The 16,102-nt window shown below is 46.0% G+C and overlaps 1 protein-coding gene across 9 annotated transcripts in view; it reads right to left on the bottom strand.

Moving 5' to 3' along the window:
• Positions 1–16,102, bottom strand: part of IGLL5 (immunoglobulin lambda like polypeptide 5) — a 174,959-nt gene that overhangs the window by 127,278 nt on the left and 31,579 nt on the right. Inside the window, exons 1-2 of one of the 9 annotated variants that reach the window (XM_040619442.1) lie at positions 10,062–10,216; positions 9,382–9,679 (exon numbers count right to left, since the gene is read on the bottom strand). The exons of 5 other annotated variants lie outside the window; for them this stretch is intronic. In XM_040619442.1, coding sequence (XP_040475376.1) covers positions 9,382–9,679; positions 10,062–10,107 — 344 coding nt within the window. In that variant the 5' untranslated portion in view covers positions 10,108–10,216. Of the gene's footprint in view, positions 1–161; positions 460–604; positions 666–9,381; positions 9,680–10,061; positions 10,217–16,102 lie in introns of those variants that run through there. 3 more of the 9 variants (XM_040619449.1, XM_040619466.1, XM_040619453.1) reach the window with 3 other exon arrangements.

Here is a 16,102-nt window from a genome sequence, read left to right as displayed (position 1 = left end):
GGAGGGCTGGGAGCAAGGGGACAGACTGGGGACCTCACCCTGGGGACCTGGGGTGTCCTGCTCACTGCTCTGTGCACAGGCCTCCTGGGGCTGGAGGAGACTGTGACACAGACGGGGAAGGGGATTGTGTCTCACTTCCCCATCTGTCCGTGTCACTGTGAGCATCAGCACTGCTGTCATAAGTCTGACAGTAATAGTCAGCCTCGTCCTCAGCCTGGGCCCCGCTGATGGTCAGGGTGGCTGTGTTCCCTGATCTGGAGCCAGAGAATCTCTCAGGGATCCCTGAGGGCCTATCTTTCTCATAATAGATAATCAGCACAGGGGCTTGTCCTGGTTTTTGCTGGTACCATTTTAGAATATTTTCCCCCAGTTCCTCTCCAGAGCAGGTGATGGTAGCCGTCTGTCCCAGGGCCACTGACACAAAGGGCGGCTGAGTCACCTCACTGGAGGCCATGGAGCCTGTAAGACAGAAGAGAAGAAGTTGGAATGAGGTCCAGGACTCATCTCAGGGTCCCAACACTGAGGCTGTGCTAGGCCTGAGCTCGGGGTATCGGGCAGCCTCAGCTCAGGTGCTGTGGGGTGTGGGCAGGACCGGGGGCAGCACCTGTGCAGAGAGTGAGGACGAGGAGTGAGAGGGGGGTCCAGGCCATGTTGGATGTGCTCAGCACTCTGTCCTCTGAGAACACAGCTGGCCCATCCTCACCCTGGTCTCTCTTATTCCTTTCCAGGCCCTTGGGTCTGTGATTGTTAGTATTTATGCAAATTTCCTCCTCTCTGAGACTCCAAATTGATGCAAACCACTGTGAGCTCAGACCAGGTGACTGAGGAGGAAGAGAGGAGCCCCCAGCTTCCTCCAAGCAGCTCTCAGGTCAGAAAGTGAGCCTTGGTCTCCAAATTTGGTATCACACTCACATTCCTGGGGTTAGAACAAAATCACTGTCTCACCCACCACGTCTGGGGACTGTCCGGGGCTGGCCCAGGGCCTTCCAGAATCCTGGCCATGGGGCTGACCTGGTCCCTCTGAGACATGCGGACAACACCTGAGTCAGGGTGACGCAGTCCTGTGATCTTCCTCGTTCCTCCTCCTGCTTCAGGTCCCCTCTGCGTCCCCCAGACACAGTGTGGTCCCATACTTAGCATGTCATCAGTATGGGAAACTCTCTCATTGTCAGGTTCGTTCATCATTTTGTAGGTGGGAGTTTCCTTGTTAAACAATCGCCTGATGTTGGGATTCATCAGGATTTCTAGTGCATTCACACATGGTGCTGTTGTCTCTAGGACAGGCCCCACCCACAGCAGACCAGCAATTGGCACTGTCAGCCATTTGATCTCTTTAATTGTCTCATCCAAACCTGTGAAACAAACTTCGAGGTTGTGGTCTTGTGAGGGTCCACACGATCACATGTTCCCCCACGGTGTGAGCTCTAGGGCCTGAGCCGTGGTCCCTGCAGGCCATGGGAATCACGTCACTCTGTAGACAGTCTCACAAGGAGGCTGCCGATGCTCCTGCCAGGGACTAGGCTCTCTGAGTGCTCTGCCTGCTGCCCCCCTGAGATGCTTCTGAGCAAAGGAGCTGCAGCCCCAGGTCTGAGTTGGGGCAGAGGTGGGGAAGGAGAGGCAGAGTGTGAGTTTGGGGTGTCTCTGGATGTGCCCAGCACAGAGGAGTCAGTCCCTGGGAACCCTGGTGGACAGAGAGGGGACGCGAATTTCCCAGGTGAGGTGCTCCCTGTGTCAGGACTCCTGGCAGTGTCCTGGGTGACACTGGGTGTCTGACCCTCAGAACATGGTCTTTGCAGCCTGAGGAGATAGGATGGGTCATCCCGATGGCCTCTGAGGTCAGCCCCTCCCGACCCCCAGGTCTTGTATCCCTTTGAAGTTCCCCCTGGGCAGCCCTAGCCTCTGTCCTGCTGCTCCTGCTGCAAATCTGCTGCCCCCTGCTGGTGGAGGAGGACTCAGACCCTGAGCTTCCCTCCTGCAGGTCATCCCACAGCACCTGTCACCTGAGGAAGGGTGTGGACCAGGGTTTCCCGCCTCCCACAGCCAGCTGCTCCCCTGCCCTGCCCAGCCCAGCACAGAAGGTCACATACATGCTGCAGGGAGCAGGACACATGGGATTCCTGTACTTGTCCCTGAGTTGAAATGCCTTGGCCTGGCCCCTTGTGTTCATACAACAGAGAGAGTGCAGGGTTCAGTGTAGTGCATCTGAAAAGGGTCAGGGTGCAGACAAACCTGTGTGATGTCCCACAGCCAGCAGATTCCTGGGTATTTAGGAATCAGGACTGGTGCTTCCTGTATCCCCATCAGTGTAGTTGGGTCATCAGAGCAACAGGTGATGCTTCTGGAGCTAAGTTCAGTTGTGCAGGCAGACCTTCAGTTTTGATGTTATTAGTGTTGTTTTTTACTACTTTTTTATTATTCCAGCCCGCATCTGCTGGCGTGTGGTGTGGGAGGATTTTTACCGTGGCCTAGTCTGTGGTTTTGTGGAACCGGGAACCTGCTCACTCAGACTTTGATCCAATCGCACAAGATGCAGGTCACAGTACAGCTGACAGCTTGTCCTCGGATTCCCACAGAGGGAGACAGGAGACTCCACCTCCAAGGTCGACTCCCCGAGATCACATGGAGTCTCTCTAATTAGTAAGACGCTTACACTGTTATGTATCATTTGATTTAAAAAATGTTCATACTTGAGATAAGTTTCCCCATTTCACAGCAGGTGAAGCAAAAGCCCAGAGAGGCTTGCTTTCCAGAAAACAGAGAGGAGTGGGGGCGAGTCCAGGAGAGGTGTCCAGGCGTCCTGGATACAGACCCGGGGCTGTTGGGGGCAGAGCTTGGCCAGGGCATGAGGGAATGTGAGGCCAGGCCTGGCTGCTGGGCTTATGACCCTGGACTCATTGTCATCCCCACACTGGCTGGTCTATAAAGGAGGCCCTGAACCTGCATGTGGGGAGGGTCCATGGGGTCTTGTCCCAGGTTAGAGCTGGAGGTTCTGTGAGGCCAGTGGAGGCTGTTTGGCTGTGCAGGGTCCTGGCCTGGGTCCTGCTGGGTCTGCTCTGCACTATTGCTTGGTCCTCTCTGTCCTAAGCAGGTGGGAATGACAGGGGTCTCATGGTCACACTACTGGGCACAGCTGATTATTAAAGGGGATGGTCGGTTCTGTCATTTCAGGAGCCTGTGGGACTCATTCTCAAGGGTCCCAATCCTGCAGCATCCCCTGGGCTGAGCCGAGGGCCAGGCTCATGTTGCGGTCCTGTGGGTGCTGATCCTGTGGCACGGCTTGGGGGCAGGTCCTTGCAGAGTGAGGTGGGGGAGAGGGTGAGGAGGGGCATCAGCTAAGGGTTCAGGGCACGGTGGAGACCTCAGATTTCTGTCTTCTCAGTTCACCACTGAGCCTGGCTGCCCCAATCCTCTCTCATGCCCTCTCTGGTCCCCATGAGAACGCTCCTTCTCGGGCGGGTGGAGAGAATCTCTGCTTCTGGACGGGCTTCATGGGTGGTTCATGTGGCGAGCTGTTCACCTCTGGGCTCCATAGGGGAGCTCTTGTCACTGTGTTTGAACATCTTAAAGGCTCCAGTCAGAACGGGGCTATGAGGATATTCTATTAGCTATGCTCATGCAATATACCCTGTGAATATTTCTTCTTTTCTTTTGTGTATAAAATATATAACAGAAAATGTTTCATTCTAATTATGTTTAAGGTTCATTTCATCTTTCCAGATTTTCTACCTGCTTCCTGAGAATGTTTCATGTCCCACATTGTGGAGCAGAATTGGTGGGAATTGTCCTGAATTTTTGCTTAGATTTTAGTGTCATTTCATATGCTGTGGGGATCTTATTTGCAGTATCTACTTGGGTGTTACTGTGAAACTCAGTCCAACAACCTCTGACAATCTGTGCCTTGTAATACTGCATGTGACTAGTGTCACCATTTCAATATGGCATCCACATTTTTATTTTCTATTTGTCCCATGTTGTCTTTGCTCTCTCTTTCCATTTGTCTGGTTTCTTTTAAGTCATGGAACATTTTTTTTATGTTTTTAGGCTTCTGTTGGTTTTTGTGTTTTGCTCTTTGTTGTGTTTTTGAGCTATTAGTGCGTGCGGTCCTCTGATCAGTGACTTGTAATTGTCTACATTCTGGGGATATTATCCCATGTTACATGGAATATAAGAACCTGACACAGATATCGACCCTCAGTTCCACGGTCATGTAATCTGTGACACATCAGGAAAAAACTTTCAATGGGAATAAGACAGTATCTGCAATAAATGGTGCTGGGAAAATTGGACAGCTATATACAGAAGAATGAAACTTGACCATTCTCTCACACCATACACAGAGATAAACTCCAAATGGATGAAAGACTTTGATGTGAGACAGGAATCCATTAAAATCATAGAGGAGAACATAGGCTGTATCCTCTTCGACATCGGCCACAGCAATTTCTTTCATGACACGTCTCCAAAGGCAAGGGAAACAAAACCAATCTTTCCCAATAACAATGGGCAAAAGATATGAACAAACACTTTCCCAATGAAGACATATGAATGGCTCACAGAAACATGAAAAAATGTTCACCATCATGAGCCATCAGGGAAATTCAAATCAACACCACATTGAGATACCACCTTACACCAATTAGAATGGCAAAGACTGATAAGGCAAGAAACAATTGTTGGTGAGGATGTGGAGAAAGGGAAACCCTCTTACACTGTTGGTGGGAATGCCAGTTGGTACAGCCACTTTGGACAACAATGTGGAGGTTCCTCAAAAAGTGAAAAATAGAGCGACCTTATGACCCAGCAATTGCACTACCAGGAATTTACCCCAGAGATACAGATGTAGTGAAAAGAATGGCCATATGGACCCCAATGTTCACAGCAGTAATGTCCACAATAACCAAACTGTGAACGGAGCCAAGATGCTCTTCAACAGACAAATGGATAAAGAAGACGTGGTCCATATATACAATGGAATATTACTCAGCCGTCAGAAAGGATGATTACCCAACATTTGCATCAACATGGATGGAACGGGAGGGGATGATGCTAAGTGCAATAAGTCAAGCAGAGAAAGACAAGTATCGTATGGTTTCACTTGTTTGTGGAACATGAAGAATAGCAGGGAGATCATTAGGAGAAGGAAGGGAAAAATGAAGGGTGGGAGAAGGAGATGGGGAGACAAACCATGAGAGACTGTGGACTCTGGGAAACCAACTGAAGGTTTCAGAGGGGAGGGGCTGGGGGCATGTGCTAGCCCAGTGAAGGGTATTAAGGATGGCAATTATTGCATGGAGCACTGGGTGTTATATGTAAACAACGAATCTTGGAACACTACATCAAAAACTAATGATGTACTGTATAGTGACTGAAATAGCATAATTAAAAAATCTCTTTTGATGAACAGAGGTGTTTAATTTTAATGTAGTCCAATTCATCAATTTTTTTTTATGATTACTGCTTCTTTTGTATTGTCCAAAATATCTTTGCCTACTCCAAAGTCATGGAAGTATTTTCCTGTGATATATCTCATATGTTTATTGTATAACTTTTTTTTGGCAAAAAACAATGATTTTATTTTATTTTATTTTTTATTATAAAATATTTTTTATTATATTATGTTAGTCACCATAGAGTACATCCCTGGTTTTTGATGTAAAGTTCCATGATTCATGAGTTGCGTATAACACCCAGTGCACCATGCAATACATGTCCTCCTTAATACCCATCACCAGCCTATCCCATTCCCCCACATCCCCCCCTGAAGTCCTCAGTTTATTTCTCAGAGTTCTTAGTCTCTCATGCTTCATTCCCCCTTCTGATTACCCCCCTTTCTTTATCCCTTTCTTCTCCTACCGATCTTCCTAGTTCTTATGTTCCATAGATGAGAGAAACCATATGATAATTGTCTTTCTCTGCTTGACTTATTTCACTTAGCATTATCTCCTCCAGTCCTATCCATGTTGCAGCAAATGTTGAGAAATCATTCCTTTTGATGGCTGAGTAATATTCCATTGTATTTATGGACCACATCTTAATCCAGTCATCTGTTGAAGGGCATCTCGCCTCTTTCCACGATATAGCTATTGTGGACAAGTCTGCTATGAACATTGGGGTGCATATGGCCCTTCTCTTCACTTCGTCTGTATATTTGGGGTAAATACCCAGTAGTGCAATTGCTGGATCATAGGGTAGCTCAATTTTTTACTTTTTAAGGGACCTTCACACTGTTTTCCAGAGTGGCTGTACCAATTGCATTCCCACCAACAATGTAAGAGGGATCCCCTTTCTCCACATCCTCTCCAACAATTGTTGTTTCTTGCCTTGTCAATTTTTGCCATTGTAACTGGCGTAAGGTGGTATCTTAGTGTGGTTTTGATTTGAATTTTCCTGATGGCTAATGATTTTGAACATTTTTTCATGTTTCTGTTAGCCATTTGTATGTCTTCATTGGAAAAGTGTCTATTCATGTCTTCTGCCCATTTTATGATTTGTTTATTTGTTTCTTGGTTATTACTTTTATAATTAGATCTACAATTAAATCAAGTGGTCACATTAGAAAAAAAAAGAACCTGATGATATATTTCTCTTACCTCTCAGCATATTTGCTATGATTTTCATACATGTAATTTTACCTATAATACAAATTCCAACCTACCTAGTTATTATATTTGCTATAGACAAGCAAGTATCTTCTAAAGAGATTTAGATAAGGAAAAAGTCTTAATTTTTATCCCTATAGTTAGCATTTCTGATTTTTACATTCATTTTGTTGATTTGATTCTTTCTGGAATCACCTTCTCCTGCCTGAGGGATGTCTGCTTATTGCTTGTATTATGGGTCATTTGATGAGCAATTCTGTCAGTTTCTAAATATGGGAAAATTTTTTATTCAGCCTCAGTTTTGAAGAATATTTTCCCTGGATGAAGAACCCTTCTTTCAGTAATTTAGATCTGTGAATCCACTGTCTCTCGCGGGAAATTCTGTGAGTGCAAAATCTGCTAGAATCCTTCTCTTTGTTCCCCTGAGTACAGGTGTTTTCTGAGGCTCCTTCTAAGACTGTCTCTGTCACTGCCTTACATGTTTGATATTGTTAGGTTTGGATGTTTGATTGTTATTATAACGACTTCTTGATCTTCAGCTTTGTTGAGATTCTGACCCGTCACTTTTGAATTTTCATCAAATTTGGAACATTTTGGCCAATTTTTCTTAATATTTTCCTATCCTCTGCGCCCCACTGTCTCTACTTTTCTGACACGATCACACCCTATTCCATTGCTAAAGGTGCCTCCAGGTCATGATTCTCTGTTCACTTTTAAATCTTTTTTCTTTCACTTTGTAGTGTCTGTGCTGTGTCTTCCGGTTCCCTCAGGTGTTGGTCTTGTCGTGTCTGCTGTTGATTCTCAACCCTTGTATTTGTGATCTGAGACGTTGCAGATTTCATCTCAACGAGTTTTACTTTTATCTTTTAATTATCTTCTTGTCTCCTGTTAACATATCATTTGACGTGTTAATGACTACATTTCAACTGCACATTGCAACATCATTCTTGCTGGGGTCTCCAGTCTTCTGGTCTCATGCATCTTCCAGACCTGGTGCCCCAGGACCCTGTGACCAATTTCTAAATTAACTTTCTGTCTCTCTCTGTCTCTGTCTCTGTCTCTGTCTCTGTCTCTCTCTCTCTCTCTATGTGTGTGTGTGTGTGTGTAACATATGACTATATATGTAGGTGCTTATGGGATCTGAATTATTTGAGGAATCCCAACTAGTTCACCTTACCAAGTCTTATTTTTGTAGTTCAGATGGCTTTCTTTTAATGGCTTGACGTGTTAATGAGTACATTTCGACTGCACATTGCAACATCATTCTTGCTGGAGTCTCCAGTCTTCTGGTCTCCCTGCATCTTCCAGACCTGGTGCCCCAGGACTCTGTCACCAATTTCTAAATTAACTTTCTGTCTCTCTCTGTCTCTGTCTCTGTCTCTCTCTCTCTATGTGTGTGTGTGTGTAACATATGACTATATATGTAGGTGTATATGAGATACATGTCTTATGGGATCTGTATTCTTTGAGGAATCCCAACTGGTTCACCTTACCAAGTCTTATTTTTGTAGTTCAGATGGCTTTCTTTTAATGGCTTATTTAACTTATCATGTATCTCCTTGTGTCATAATATAATTCACACGGAGAATAAGGATGTGATAACATGATATTCTTTCCACCATCAATTTTGCTGACATTGTCATATATCTCATTTTTCTATCCATTATAAATCACAACCTATTGTTCTTATTTCTGCTTAAACAGTTGACTATCTTTTATAGACAGTAACCAATAAAATCTTATTATATTTATCAATATAGTTTTGATATACGACGCTTAGTATAACTTTGCATAGATTCACATTTCTGTGTCACCCTCTCCTTCTGTCCGAGGGGTGTCCTTTACCGTCGCTGCGGGTCTGCGGGTGATCCGGTCTGAGATGTTTTGCCTGAGAAGGGTTTATTTTGTTTTCAATTTTCAATGACCTTTTCCCTCGGTAAACATCAAAGTTGACAGGTATTTTCTATTAGTACTTTGAGACCATTGCTCCCCTGTATTCTTGCTCACCCAGCTTGAGACGAGGAAGGTGCTCCCACCACGATGCGAGCTCCTCTGTAGCCACTGGTCTCTCCTCTCTGGCTGTGAGAGCGTCTGCATTACTGTTTGTAGCCATTTCATTATGACATGTGTGGTGCTGTCTCTCCTGTTCCCTTGTCAGAGGTTTTTTGAACTTTTGGCTAATAGGTTTCACCAAGCTTGGAATATTTTGGTATTATTTCTTCAAATGTTTTTCTATTAACAACCTGCTCCCCACCTTCTCTCCCTTAGTTACTCCAATTACACACTTGAGGCTGCAGGAAGTTGTCCTAAGCACACCGGTCTTTATTCATCTTTTCCAGCTTTACTCTTTCTGTTCCAACTGAAGACTTTTCATTGCCATGAAATCAAGCTCACTAATCTCTTCCTTCTCTTGCAGCATCGCATATGCTGACAACATCACAAGGTGTTTCAGATCATATAATTTCATTTAGAGATGTTTTAAAACATTTGGTCTTAGAAAATATCTTCCATGTCTTCTTCTCACCTGTTCAGTCATTCCTTCACCTCCAGTCAGAAATGAAACATAGTTAAAACTACTGTGTGCGTTCCCTTCTCTGATTCACCTTGTGCAGAGCCTGTCGGGTGCACTGGTGGGGAGAGACGAATGGGGACCTCAGATCTGATGACCCGAGTGAGACCCACTCCCTGCTCTGTGCAAGGGCCTCCTGGGGCCGGAGGAGAGTGTGACACAGATGGAGAAGAGGTTTGTGTCTCAGTTCCCCATCTGTCCGTGTCACTGTGAGCATCAGCACTGCTGTCCCACACCTGGCAGTAATAGTCAGCCTCGTCCTCAGCCTGGGCCCTGCTGATGGTCAGGGTGGCCGTGTTCCCAGAGTTGGTGCCTGAGAACCGGTCAGGGATCCCTGAGGGCCGGGTGCTATCACCATAGATAATCAGCACGGGGGCCTGGCTCGGCTTCTGCTGGTACCACTGAGCACTTTTCCTTCCAATATTGTTTCCCCCACACGTGATCTTGGCGGTCTGTCCCAGATTCACCGACATAGAGGGGGGCTGAGTCAGCACGTAGGAGGCCATGGAACCTGTAAGAGAGAAGATGAGAGGTCGGGTTCCAGCCTTGGTGTCTTCCCTGGATATTCACACCTGCTGGCTTGAGGTCTTTCGAGTCCCTAGGCCACTTCCTCCTTGCTGTCATCTTAGATCCTGGGACACCTGGACCTGCCTGGTGGATGGAGACTTTGAACAAATGAAAAACACCCACCCCCTTTCTATGGGCAGGCGCAGCCCATGGGGCTCACAAGGAGTCAGGGAGCACAGTGGGGGTTATCACCCCACCAGACCCTCATCCCACTGCAGGGCCTCAATCATCCTGCCCCCCACTGACTGTCTAATGCTGATCTCAGACTCAGGGCCAGGATTGTCCCAGACCCCAGGGCTGGGGTGGTGTGAGCCTGGGCCCAGCACCTGTGCAGTGAGCCAGGAATCCGAGGAGGAGAGGGGTCCAGGCCATGGTGCAGGTGCCTCGATTTTGCTCCCTGAGGCCCAAGGCTGAGCAGGGTTCCTCCCAGGTCTCTCTTATCCCCTTGCTGGAGACACCTGCAGGTTATGCAAATCAGCCAGAGCCCAGAGATTGCTGCTGAGGGGCTTGTGGTTTTAGAAATGGGCTCAGCTCCAAGGGGCAGAGATGGGAGGGGACAGCCCCTGCAAACCCATTCTCAGCCCTGGGGATTCTCATTCACCTGTGTTCCCATATTCCGGGGTCCAAACTCTATTCCTCTCCGTATTCTGACCTGGCTCCTTGGTGGGTGTGGTCACAGCAGATCTGGGAGGTGGAGTCTGTCTGCGTTTCCTGAACCCATCATAGAATGTTTACTCTCAAGGTACTAGAGGATCATAGGTCAGTGTGTGTCCTACCCCTGGTCTGTGTTGCTGAACATCAGAACATGAACAAAATTCCTCCCTTGCCAGGTGCATGTGGATTTTTAGGGAGTCACTGAGGTGCCGTAGGATTCTCTGCCAAGGAGGAGCTCCTGGGACAGTTCATAGATGCTGTGCCTCAGTATCCCCAGGGTGTGCTCCGTGCCAGGGTCAGACTCAGTGCCTGAGCAAGGATTGACACTGACTGAGTGTAGCGGGAATGGGGTTGGGGGGAGTATCGTGTGGCCCTGGACCTGTGCTAGAGACAGAGACAGATTCCACAAGGGAGAGATGAGAGACCCCGAGTCAGAATTTTACATGAGAGCAAAGGTGATCTTGCAGAAAACCTACACCTTTACCTTCTGGTCTCAGGTCCTGGTGACCAGCCCTCCCTATAGAAGCCTTGAAGCTTTGCCAGGTGATCTCTGCTGCCCCCCAGTGGCCACTGCACACTGGCGGCTGGAGGTGCAAACTCCTTCCTCGGGGTGGAGAATCAGAACCCACTGCTCACATCCTGATTCCCCCTGATCCACGCATGCTGACCCAGGGGAGGATTTTCTCTTCTCTATGGGGACCCTGCCAGCCTCAGGGCCAGACAGGAGGTGTCAGATTAACCATGAAAATAGGAAGAGGCTCATGTGAAGAGAAGGCAGGGCCCATCTGAGGTATCAGGGCTCATGTCTCTGGGGTGGTGGGTGGTCATGGGTGTGGTTCTGGGGCTGGGCCCCTGGGGACACAGGACACAGGGACGGCCTCTCCCTTGTTCTGTCTGCTGGAGCACCTCAGAGTGTGACAATGCCTCCTTCTCCAAGGACAGACACAGGAGGACACTCAACCAACAGGAACATCCTCAGACCCAGCTTGGTCGGCCATGGGTCCCACCCTGGGAGATCAGTGTGAATAAGACACAAGTCTTTCTTGGATCCTGCCTTGGGCGGAGCAGCACAGGGGAACAGTTACTTTGGTGAGACGGCACACAGTCACCAACCCCGCCTACCTGTATCTCGTCTACTATAATCACTGAGAAGTCACACTATTGCTATTCTCAGGTCTGTGTAGGTCAGCATTGACCCTGTGGCCCAGAGCGAGGCCATCGATGAGTCATTCCACTGGGGATCTTTTTGGGGAGCTCTGTCTGTGAATGAAAGGAACAGACTAGGTTTATGCAGTGCTCTTTCTCTTGTACCCATTTGTGATAGCTGGCGCTGCAGCAGCCATCCTGAGGTCTGTTGTCAACAACAAGAGAAAGCAAAGCCTCCATAGCAGTGATGGTAGGAGAGAAAGTGAGAGGAGTTGGCACAAGTATGACCCAGTGGGGACATTTCTATGAACAGGTGATACAGAGGAAAAACAACAGGGCTGGTTTAAGAGGTTTCTTTGTGATAGGCAAAGAACTCTGATACCTAACTATATTAGTCCTGCAGACTTCATCTGGGACACCCCTGTATAATATGGGTGGAGGGCATTCTCCAATAAGGCAACATTTGAGCAGAGTCCTTGGTTTATTTCACCTGGACAGAGACCAGGACCAAAGTGGCTTTATTCTAACCTACAGTCTCTGAGTCAGTTTGACTGGATGGTCACAGAGTTGGAAGAAACACAATAAGGAAAGTGGTGAAAGATGTCAGAGGAAGACATATGTGAGGAGAACCCACCCCCAAATGAACACAGAGCTATTTGTGTTCCATGAAAATGCCCACAAAAGTGTGTCCTCAAAGGGAAATGTTGTTAATAATCAGGTGGAAAATATGACACATCTGAGGACAGTGGTCAGCATTCTTGTCCCTCCGTCCTTGAAATTGTCCATTGGCCCTTAGCAAAGTGGCCATGTTGCAAGTTGGGAGGTTATTCATGGGATAATCCCTAGGGAGTTCCACTCATAAAGCTGACAAGGCTATGGCCACTTTTCAGGACCACTCTGCCAACAGCAGAGACTAGCCCTGAGTTCCCAGGGCGAGACCCTTCCCTTGGGAGTCAGCCAGGAGCCTGGTGGCAGATGAATTACATCAGACCTCATCCATCATGGAAGGGATAGCTCTGTCCTTATTGGAACAGACCTTTCCCTATGTAGGGACGTGCTTTCTTGGACGGCAGTGCTTCTTCCCAAACTGTAACCCTTGGACTTAATGCCTCACCCAGTGTTGTAGTACACAGTGCAGCTTCTGTCCAAGGCTCACAGTTCCCATCAGAAAAGGGCAGCACTGTGCCGATGTCCATGGAGCTCACTGGTTGTACCATGTTCTCCACCACTTAAACAGCTGGCTTGAATGAACGGTCTACTGGCCTCTTGCAGACCTGTTACTGTCCCGCCACACAACACCCCCTTGTGGGGCTGGGGCAAGATTTGGCAGGAGGTGATATTTGCACTGAATCTGTCCAATATGTGATGCTGTTTCTCCCATAGCCAGCGTTCATGGATCCAGGAATGAAGAGGTGGACTTGGGAATGTCCCCACTCACTGATATTCCGGGTGGCCCACTGCAAAATTTTCACTCCTTGTCACCGTGACCCTATAGTCTACTGCCCTAGAGGTCTTTTTTTAAATAATAATATTTTTTTATTTTATTATGTTAGTCACGATACAGTACATCTCCAGCCTTTGATGCAAAGTTCCATGATTCATTACTTGTGTATAACACCCAGTGCAAATGTAGTACGTGCCCTCCTTACTACCCATCACCAGCCTATCCCATTTCCCCACCCCCTTCCCTCTGAAGCCCTCAGTTTGTTTTCCAGAGTCCATAGTCTCTCATGCTTCATTCCCCCTTCTGATTACCCCCCCTTCTTCTTCCCTTTCTTCTCCTACTGATCTTCCGACTTCTTATGTTCCATAAATGAGTGAAACGATATGATAATTGTCCTTCTCTGCTTGACTTATTTCACTTAGCATTGTCTCTTCCAGTCCCGTCCATGTTGCAGCAAATGTTGAGAAATTATTCTTTCTGATGGCTGAGTAATATTCCCTCATATATATGGACCACATTCTCTTAATCCAGTCATCTGTTGAAGGGCATCTCAGTTCCTTCCACAGTTTGGCTATTGTGGACAATGCTACTATGAACATTGGGGTGCATAAGGCCCTTCTCTTCAGTACATCTGTATCTCTGTGGTAAATACCCAGTAGCACAATCGCTGGATCATAGGGTAGCTCAATTTTTCACTTTTTAAGGGACCTCCACAGTGTTTTCCAGAGTGGCTGTACCAACTTGCATTCCCACCAACAATGTAAGGGAGTCCCCTTTCTCCACATCCTCTCCAAAAATTGTTGTTTCCTGCCTTGTCAATTTTTGCCATTCTAACTGGCGTAAGGTGGTATCTCAATGTGGTTTTGATTTGAATTTCCCTGATGGCTAATGATTTTTAACATTTTTTCGTATGTCTGTTAGCCATTTGTATGTCGTTATTGGAAAAGTGTCTGTTCATATCTTCTGCCCATTTTTTGATTTATTTGTTTCTTGTGTATTGAGTTTGAGAAGTTCTTTGTAGATCTTGGATACCAGTCTTTTATCTGTAGCATCATTTGCAAATATATTCTCCCATTCCGTGGGCTGCCTCTTAGTTTTTTTGACTGTTTCCTTGGCTGTGTAGAAGCTTCTAATCTTGATGAAGTCCCACAATTTCATTTTTTTTCTTTTGTTTCTCTTGGCTTTGTAGATGTGTCATGAAAAATGTTGCTGTGGCTGATGTCATAGAGGTTGCTGCCTATGTTCTCCTCTAGGATTTTGATGGATTCCTGTTGCACATTGAGGTCTTTCATCCATTTGGAGTTGATCTTTGTGTATGGTGTGAGAAAGTGCCACCCAGGCGCCCCTCCCAGCACCATTTATTGACGAGACTGTCTTTTTTCTACTGGATGTTTTTTCCTGCTTTGTCAAAGGTTAGTTGCCCAAAAAGCCAAGGGTCCTTTTCTGGCTTCTCTCTTCTGTTTCATTTGTCTGTATGTCTGTTTATGTGCCAGTACCATGCTGTCTTTGTGATCACAGCTTTGTAGTATAGGTTGAAATCTGGCATTGTGATGCCCCCAGCTTTGTTTTTCCTTTTCAACAATTCCTTGGCAATTCGGGGCCTTTTCTGGTTCCACACAAATTTAAGGGCTGTTAGTTCCAGATCTTTGAAAAATGTCATTGGTGTTTTAATTGGGATGGCATTGAAAGTGTAGCTTGCTCTGGGTAGCATAGACATTTTAACTATGCTAATTCTTCCGTTCCATGAGCATGGAATATTTTTCCATCTTTGTATGTCTTTTTCAATGTCTTTCAAGAGTGATTTGTTGTTTCTAGAATATAGATCCTTTACGTCTCTGGTTAAGTTAATTCTGAGATAGCATAGGATTTTTGGTGCTATTGTAAATGGAATGGATTCCCTAATTTCTCTTTCTTCAGTCTCATTGTTCATGTATAGAAATGCAACTAATTTCTGAGCATTGATTTTGTATCCCACCACATTACTGAATTGCTCAATCACTTCTAGTAGTTTGGGGGTGGATTCTTTTGGGTTTTCCATATAGAGTATCATGTCAGTTGCGAAGAGAGACAGTTTGACTTCTTCTTTGCCAATTTGGATACCTTTTATCCCTTTTTTTTTCTGATTGCTGTTGCATGGACTTCTAGTACTATGTTGAATAATAATGGCGAGAGTGGGCATCCTTGTCATGTTCCTGATTTTAAGGGAAAGGCTTCCAGCTTTTCCCCATTGAGAGTGATATTTGCTGCAGGCTTTTCATAGATGGTTTTTATGAAATTGAGGAATGTACCCTCTATCCCTACACTCTGAAGTGTTTTAATCAGGAAAGGATGCTGTATTTTGTGAAATATTTAATGCATTTATTGTGAGGACCATACCGTTCTTGACTCTTTTCTTGTTGATATGACCTATCACACTGATCAATTTGCAAATATTGAACCAGCCTTGCATCCCAGGGATGACTCCCACTTGGTCATGATGGATAATCCTTTTAATGTACTGTTGGATCCTATTAGCTAGGATCTTGTTGAGAATTTTGGCGTCCATATTCATCAGGGAAATCGGTCTGCAATTCTCCTTTTTGATGGGGTCTTTGCCTGGTTTGGGGATCAAGGTAATACTGGCCTCATAGAATGAGTTTGGTAGTTTTCCTTCTGTTTCTATTTTTTTGAAACAGCTTCAGGAGAATAGGTATTATTTCTTCTTTGAATGTTTGGTAGAATTCCCCGGGGAATCCATCAGGCCTGGACTCTTGTTTTTGGGGAGGTTTTTGATGACTGCTTCAATGTCTTCATAATTAATCGGTCTGTTTAAAAAATCAATTTCTTCCTGTTTCAGTCTTGGTAGTTTATAGGTTTCTAGGGAGTCATCCATTTCTTCCAGACTATTTAATTTATTGGCATAAAGCTGTAGATAAAAGTTTCTAATGATCCTTCCTATTTCCTTGGTGTTGGTTGTGACCTCTCCCTTTTCATTCATATTTTCATTACTTTGGGTCCTTTCTCTATTCTTTTGAATGATTCTTGCCAGTGGCTTATCGATCTTATTTATTCTTTCAGAGAACCAGCTTGTAGTTCTGTTGATTTGCTCTATTGTGCTCCTGGTTTCTAATTCATTGATCTCTG

The sequence above is a fragment of the Ursus maritimus genome, unplaced genomic scaffold (genome assembly GCF_017311325.1).
Source record: "Ursus maritimus isolate PB19 unplaced genomic scaffold, ASM1731132v1 scaffold_33, whole genome shotgun sequence".
NCBI lineage: Eukaryota > Metazoa > Chordata > Mammalia > Carnivora > Ursidae > Ursus > Ursus maritimus.
Note: the sequence above shows the minus strand (reverse complement) of the source record. Positions and strands in the feature narration are given on the sequence as shown.